Source organism: Cupressus sempervirens, chromosome 4, assembly GCF_028749045.1.
Source record: "Cupressus sempervirens isolate cs-2001-9-10 chromosome 4, ASM2874904v1, whole genome shotgun sequence".
NCBI lineage: Eukaryota > Viridiplantae > Streptophyta > Pinopsida > Cupressales > Cupressaceae > Cupressus > Cupressus sempervirens.
The window spans coordinates 78,371,015-78,379,692 of NC_143121.1; the positions used below are offsets into that span (position 1 = coordinate 78,371,015).

Sequence of the window (8,678 nt, forward strand, 5' to 3'; positions counted from 1 at the left end):
TATAATTAAGTGGGAAGCCGACTCAAGGATTTATTATCGAGCATGGTATAAAAGAAATTTGTTTTTCGTGTTTAACATATAGAGAGCAGACAAGACTTGCGAATTATTGAGCAGCAAAGCACTACAGAAGCAGAGTGACTTATCTATGCATGAAAGTGACCTTAAGGGTTATTATTACTGAGTACAAAGTTCCAGATCTGATTGCATGATCTGAAGGTGAAGAAGTCTGACATACTGGACAGAGGAAGAAGTAAAAGCTTGTTTCACATCTATTATTCTTAAAGGAATAGTACCGAGGTCAATTGGACAATGGGTTCGTGGATCTAATCCTGAAGCTATTTGGACAGTGGGTTCAGCTGACTTCCACAACTCCTAACAGGGTTAGAATCTCCTAACAGGGATTCAAAGTCTCCTAATAGGGACTCGTATGTATTGAATGTGATTAATCAAACTCCTAACAAGGTCTAGCCTTTCACAAGGAACATTTATATTAGTACATCATTTTGTGGGAATGATACCGGGGTTTTCCCTCTGATCAAGGGTTTCCCTAGTCAACATATTTGATGTCACTATGTATATCTATCTTTCATGATTGCTGATTACATTGCTCACATAATTAAGTTGATTTAAGCTGATATTGAGTTTGATAATTATATGACTGATTCACCACCCCCCCCCCCCTCTCAGTTATATTGTGAATGTTAATTACTAACAATTGGTACCAGAGCATCAGGTCCTTGAAGAAAGGGTTTTAAAACCTAAGGAGATCTATGGCAAATATGTTCAAAAAGGAAAGTCTAAAATTTGATGGCATCAATTTCGACAACTAGAAGGACAAGATGAAAACTCATCTTTTGTGCATGGGTCCAGGATATTAGCTTGTAACCAAGGTATCTAAGGAGTTTGCGGAAGAAGATGATCTTGAAAGTTGTATCGAGGAGCACAGAGAAGTATTTATGTGCAACATAAGGGCAAGAGAAACAATATTGTCAGCTCTACCTGAAAGTGAGTACAGTCAGGTAAAACTAATCAAAACATCTCATGAAATTTGGAAAACTTTAGAAGCTAACTATGAGGATGATACAGATGCAAAAAGAGTTAGATTACAAAACTTGCATTGTGCATTTCAAGATGCTAGAATGATGAAAGATGAATCTGTAAGAAGCTATATTGGCAAAATATCTGAGATTGTTGTAGGAATCAAATCCTATGGAGGAACCAAATCCGATGATGAAGTAATATGGAAGATCTTGAAAAGTCTGACACCACCTTTCAAGACAGTAACACAGACGATTCAACTAATGATACCCTGTACTGAAAATTTCACCAAAGAAACATTGCTTGGTAGATTGAAGCTGCAGAATTTGATCTAAAACAATCTAGAGAATTAGCAAAAGTTGAGACAGCATTCAGTGCATTAAGTGTTAAACTTGGTCTAGCAAAGAATACAAAAGCACAAGAAGACATCACCAGCAGCAGCAAAACTGTTGAGGAAAAAATCAAAGGAGGAGTAGCTCTTCTTGTGGAGCTGTTGGACATGCAATGAATATGGTCATTACGCATCTAAGCGTCCTAAAAGAGAAAGGAAGTATAAGGGAAGATTCAAACCTAGAAGACCCAGGAATTGCTTATATGCTAATGAAGAAGAAGAAGAAGAAGAAGAAGAAGAAAAATATGACCAAAGCAAAAGTGAAGATGAATTGGGATTCGGAGCTATAAAGGAGGATAATCTTGACAAAGATATTAGAGAAGAAATTGCGCTGATTTCACAAGTTGAAAGGAAAGATTAGATCATTGATAGTGGTTGTTCACATCACATCACTAGTGATATGAGCAAATTTGTCAAATTCAAAAGTCATGATGGAGCGATTGTCAGAGTAGGGAACAATGTATAAGCTGTCACATTACAAGAATTGGATCTATCACACTTGATGGTAAAACAAATATTGATGATGTTTATTTTGTAGATGGACTAAAACATAACTTGTTAAGTGTTGGACAGCTTGTGGACAAAGGTTACCAACTACAGTTTGGTAATGACACATGCATCATCAAGGACAAGGAAGGAAAATTGCTTGGTATTGGCACAAGAACCAGAGGTAATGTATTTCAGCTCAACATATTCAAAGAAGAAAGTCCTACATCTGACAAAAAAAAATTCGACACACGAATTATGAAAATTCTTGGTGAGTTATCAGATTTGTGTAAAGAACAGAATATTGAGTTTACAGATCCAGAATCCTTCTGCTGCATACAAAGAAACAACAGCACAAGTGAAGATAGATCCAGAACAGAAGATGATACAAAGATAAAAGAAGCTATTGATCTGCTTACAAGGATAGAACCTGAAGGTATGAAGTTTCTTGTTTGTTGGACATGTAAAGAGTTTTGTCATTTTTCAACTAAATGTCCTAAGAGATTGAGAAAAGCAAGAAAGAGTTTTCTTTCTAATTAAGATTAAGAATTCTTGAGTGATTTTGATAAGATTAAGAAAAAGGAAGTAGTAGAAGAGATAGCTTTGGTAACTATTGTTGATCTAGAGGCTAACCATGAAAATATGGAAGTCATCGCTAACAATGACTTGCAGAACAATGTGTTGAGAGAGAAAGTTGCAAAGAAAGAAATCAGACTAGAGTATGTTAACACTAAGGAACAAATTGCAGATATTTTCACAAATGCCTTACCAAAGGATATATTTGAGTACCTAAGAGGTATGCTTGGGGTTATGCCCCTGCCTACTTCAAAATAGAAGATGCAAAAGTGCATTAGCCCAAGGAACAGAGCACCATTGTTGAACTAAACTATATGTTGATGCTTTCTCAATGGGGGAGTATATGTGATGAACAAAGTCAACAAAGGACTCTTGGTAATTGGTAATTGGCACGCAACAGTGTCTCTAAACACTTGAGTTGTTTATGGATTTATATACAAAAGTTGTAAAGCAACAAACCGGCTTGTGGTCGTGCTAGTAAATTATTATATCTTTAAGCAATTGAACCATTTGTTTATTACCTTTGACATTGATCTCAATGGGGGGGGGGGGGGGGAGAGTGACATAAAAAATATTCTATGTAGTTCAATTCGGAAGAAAGCGGAACATGATGAAGATGTATATTTGGTATTCTTGGAACTTAGATGTTTTTCATCTATGTTGCCATCAATGCCAAAGAGGGAGATTGTTAGCATGAATGTTAATGCTATGGGGGAGCATTGCAGAACATTGATATGATGTACTCATGACTGTGTTTGTCATTCATGACAACATAGTAATAAGTTTGTAAAAAACTAATAGAGCGGCAGACTGTGATTCTTGTATTAAGAACAATATATTACTTATTTGTTAATGTGCAATTTCCAATGCATACTACAGTATGTCTTTGTTAGAAGGGTAAATGCACAAAACCTGAATTGACAATGTACAAAAGATATGATTGATCTATAGAGAACCGTATGGAAACAGAGTATTAGGAAAGCAATTCCTATTGTGTGATTGTTGCAGTTCATTACAAATGTAGTGAAAGGTTGCGTAGTTAACTAGAGACAATATACTGACCACTGATGGCGTCAGAGAGTATGCATGTGCAGAAGTCGCACATGTGAAAGTTTGTTTATAACTGTGAGCCGACAGCATTAGTTAGATGTGTATTCATTTAATTAATGTATTATAATTAAGTGGGAAGCCGACTCGAGGATTTATTATTGAGCATGGTATAAAAGAAAGATTTTTTCCGTGTTTAACATATAGAGAGCAAACAAGACTTGCGAATTATTGAGCAGCAAAGCACTACAAAAGAAAAGTGACTTATCTATGCATGTAAGTGACCTTAAGGGTTATTATTACTGAGTACAGAGTTCCAGATCTGATTGCACAATCTGAAGGTGAAGAAGTCCAACGTACTGGACAGAGGAAGAAGTAAAAGCTTGTTTCACGTCTATTATTCTTAAAGGAATAGTACCGAGGTCAATTGGACAGTGGGTTCGTTGATCTGATCTTGAAGTTGTTTGGATAGTGGATTCAACTCCTAACAGGGTTGGAATCTCCTAACAGGGATTCAAAGTCCCCTAATAGGGACTCATATGTACTAAATGTGATTAATCAGACTCCTAACAGGATCTAGCCTTTCACAAGGAACATTTATATTAGTACATCATCTTTTGGGTATCATTCCCACCAGAGTTTTACCTCTGATCAAGGGTTTCACTAGTCAACATATCTGGTGTCATTGTGTATATCTGTCTTTCATGATTGCTGATTACATTGCTCACATAATTAAGTTTGATTTAAGTTGATATTGAGTTTGATAATTATATAACTAATTCACCCCCTCGGTTATATTGTGAACATTAATTACTAACAACTCCACTGTCTATAATCCTTGTGTTTTTGTTGGAGTTTAATTCACTTGAGAGTGCTAGGTAGAATGCAAGGTTTTCATCTTTTTCATTTTTGACTTCTGTTAGGGCTGCTTGAATTTTCTTTTGCTCTAGGCAGAAGTTATGAGTATGGCCAAATTTGTCACACTTGAAGCATTATACTTTTGACCAATCTCATTTCTTATATGTTTTGTTCAATTCTTTTCTCTTCCATTTGAATTTCCCTTTCTTTCCTTTATTGTTGGTATTTACTTGAAGAGCTTTAATGCCTCCCTCTTGATTTAAACTTATTACTCTAGATATTAATCTTGACTCTTCTTGAGTACATTCATTTTTAAGTTGTTCAAATTTTGGAAGTTCAGGTTGAGAACTTAGTCCACAAATGAATGTTTCCCAAGATAGAGGTAGTCCTTTGAGAGTTATAATGCCAAGTTCTTTGTCATCTACTTGATTTCCAATAGTTGCAAGTTGATCTTTCAACTCCGAGATTCTTCAAAAATAAGATGTAATTGATTCTTCATTGTTCATTTTTATGTATAGTAGATCTTGTTTCAATGTTAACAATCTACTAGTGTTATTAATTTCGACGGTATTCTTAATAGTGGAAAACACTTCATAAGCTGCCTTAAGAATTGATATAGAAGGGAGAATGTGATCCTTCACAAAATCTATAATAATCTTCATAGCTTTATTGTTGCGTCTTTTCCAGGTTGTTTTGTCTGGATCATTTTCTGGTACAGGTTTATTTTCTCTATATATTCTTCTAATTCCATCTCTCGTAGAATAATCATTACTCGAATTTTCCACGATGCAAATTTTGCGGCCCCTTCAAGTCTATCTAATGGTGAATTGAAGATATTTAGAATCTGATATTTAGAAATTATAAGGTCGAATTTCTCTATCAAGATGGCTCTAATACCATGTAAATGTAAAGGATCTCTGATAGAGATCAGTTGAGATAGATCTTTACTCAATATTGTTGCTTCAAACTAATTGAATAAGTCTGAATATGTTTCAGACTGAGTATTAAATACAACTGATAATATACAGATATTCGGTCTGAATATATTCTAATGATATTATATATATATATATATATATATATATATATATATATATATATATATATATATATATATAACAGTATAATACTGAAATTGTTTTAAATTGAATATTGATCTGCTTTTGAGAGAGAGAACATTGCCATCGATTGATATCCTTCAGCTCACGGCAATATCAATATTAATAGGATGGAGGAGAGTACATGTCCCTATGTGGACATGTATCCACTGTCGGCATTATAAGAGGAAGCCTGAAACAATCCTAAATTTGGCCCGATACAAACTAAGATTGCTAAATACATATTAATATGAATATCGGGTGAGTTAAGAAATTTCTAAGTATATTATATTATATTATATATATATATATATATATATATATGAAGATATGAGCATATATATATATGCTTGATATAATATATATGATTGACTTCACTAATATATAAATAATCATATATAGAGAGAGAATCATATATAAAACACAGTACCAATAACACTTCTACTGAAGTTATATTTTAACACTATCAACTATGATTGTAAGTCTATCTAGCATCAAATTTCCCCATGATATTTTTCCAGTCTCTTTCCTTCTTCATTACCATAGTAACCTCCAAAAAGTCATTTACATTAATACTTTTGCCCATTGCCCATATGTCCAATGCCTTGTAATCCAGAATTTCAAATGCACTTGGAGATCTTCTGATATTAGATATTTCAAAATTCAAATCATTATCATATTCCTTTCAGCATCCACTACTATCTGAACTTGTATGACATGTTTTCAAGCATGGACATGTATAAAATACTGATTACTATTCCTTCTCATCTTCATCTGCAGAGTTTGAATCACCACATGTTCACTATCTTCTCCAATTCCACACCAAGTTTACCTTGTCCTGCTAAATGAAAAACAAATGATCAGATCCCATATGAGCTATTCATTTGTTCTCAATCAAGTACCTGGTAAACTGATTTACATAAAATCCCTGCTGATGTTCAATGCTGTTAGAGAAGTCAAAATGTCATGGTTGATATTCCATCTGAGGGCTGGTCAGCAAATTGCAAAGGACTAAAATAGGCGCTTTCATTGAACTTTGCAAGAATCGATATCTCTCTAACATGCCATGCAAATCTTCAAGTGTTATTTTCATGAAACTTTGAGTTTGCAAGAATAGATATGCCTCCCACCTGCCATTCACATCCTCAGCAGATGTTTCCAAGTAGCTTCATTGGATGAACAATTCAATAAAGCATAACAGTAGTTAACAAGGTAAAGTTTCCTCAATTACTTTATGGAAATGTATCTCATGTTACTTCATAAAATAAAAGTTTACGCATACCTAAAAGTATGTTTACATAGAAAATATCTTCCCAACAAAGCTAAAGTGAACATCAAAGCCTGTACTGGAAAGGAAATAAACCAAGTCTGCCAAAGGTGAGATCCACTCAAAGACAGGTGGCAATGGATGAATACCTAACTTCTGCTTGACAATTTCTGACAAGTATAATGCTGTAAGATGCGCTAGCAAATATAACAAAGGAAGCTAATAAAAGCCCAATCTATTTGCATGCTGCAGGTTCTGACTCATTTTAATAGATACTCAGCAATATGATAAAATGCCCCGACCAGATGGACGAACTTTGATTGTAAAGCATCTTGGTTTTCTTAATGGAGGTTTATATTCAAATCCCTAAGAGGTATGTTAAGTGTTTTACATACAAATATTGAAATGTTTAATCATGTAAAATATCACACCCAAATGAGGATTAGGCCTACCGAAAGAATGAAGGCAGTTGCAAGTTTTTGATAAACATGACCAGAAGGATACCTCTCCATCATCACATTTAAACTATCTACACATGTTGGATGTTTAGGGAAATCGACTACCACAACCAATTGAGAGTGGGCTTGCTGAGCAGGATGAGACCGGTTGCGATTCCTAAGTAAATTTCCCAGTAGAGATACAACTCAGTCATCACATTTGAAATAGATGGGCACCTTGACAGGTGATTTCATCAATAAAATAGCTGATTAAATGCCCACTCTTCTGCATGACTTGATTAGTGTGTATCGCTTCTAGATATTTACTAATGCCCTGTACTTTCACACATAGTTATATTAACGTGGACGGAAGCTACCACATAAATTAACATGAATCACTTTGCGCACTATATTTGATTTGTCATTTTTATGGACTGAGGGTATCCGTATTCTATATGTTAACGAGTTGAGCCAATTCAGATGAGCAACTGTTGCTTCAATATGACTTGAAGCGCTTGAACAGAACCCACTAAATTAACTGTTAAGAGGGATTTGGAATAACATTGTAGTATTATTATATGACACCCTGCTTCTAATTACATTTTCATTTTGCATATTTAGTTATGTTTCTGCAACTAATGGGGTATGTCAATCTTAGATGTTTAACGCCTTTGATGGTCATCTACTTCTGATAAGGTTAAACAAGGAAAATTCCAAGACAAAATACATTGAGGAATGGAAAAAGGGAAAAAATGTCTAGAGTCTCGCCCATTACTGGTGATGAAAAATAAGCAAACATTGGAAAAGCAATGGGAAATGAGGGTACCGTGATGAGAATAGGAGTAGGCCACCCTCCATGAATAAACATGGTCTCCTGGTCGGAGATCCTCTTTGCTGTTCCTATTAGAAAACACTCCCATGATTAAGATTGTAATAGTTGAAGACAAGCTTAAACTCTTCAGCTGATCTGTCTAAACTGAAATCAGAAGAAGTATGAAGGCTTCAAAAATTCTCATTTGCTCTCCCATTCACTGGTTTTACAGGGACTCCGATTCTAAGATTTTGTGGTAGATAGCGGACAATTCATTACTTCCCTCTTAAGTATGCTCGTTCGCTCACTATTCCCATTCTGCTTTTGTTTGAGTAATAAGTAGGTGAGGTTTTAAGCTTGGCCTAGTTAAAAGAAGTGTTAGCCCGCGCACCCTCACTTCGCGGGATTGAGAAAAAATGAAGTGTTTTTATGTAAGTTGGCCTGTTTTTAAAAAAAACCAAAACGATTTTTAAGTTTTCTTCATACATGACGGATCATGGAAATGGTGATGCAAATAAAATCAACATAGTAAAAGCTAGATATACACAATATAATTTCAATTTTCAATCTTGAACATTGGACTTTTTTATGGAGTTTTCAAATATCAAAGGGTCAAAAATAGCCATTTTAAAGTGTTCTCAAAAGAAGACTCTTAATTTGCCAATAGCAA

General features: G+C 34.7%; 1 protein-coding gene across 1 annotated transcript in view; it reads right to left on the minus strand.

Annotated features, from left to right (window-relative positions):
• Positions 1-8,317, minus strand: part of LOC149560019 (protein LEAD-SENSITIVE 1-like) — an 84,564-nt gene extending 76,247 nt beyond the window's left edge. The window contains exon 1 of the mRNA XM_089824414.1: positions 8,024-8,317. Coding sequence (XP_089680540.1) covers positions 8,024-8,117 — 94 coding nt within the window. The 5' untranslated portion in view covers positions 8,118-8,317. The remainder of the gene's footprint in view (positions 1-8,023) is intronic.
• Between the last annotated feature and the right edge of the window lie 361 nt (positions 8,318-8,678).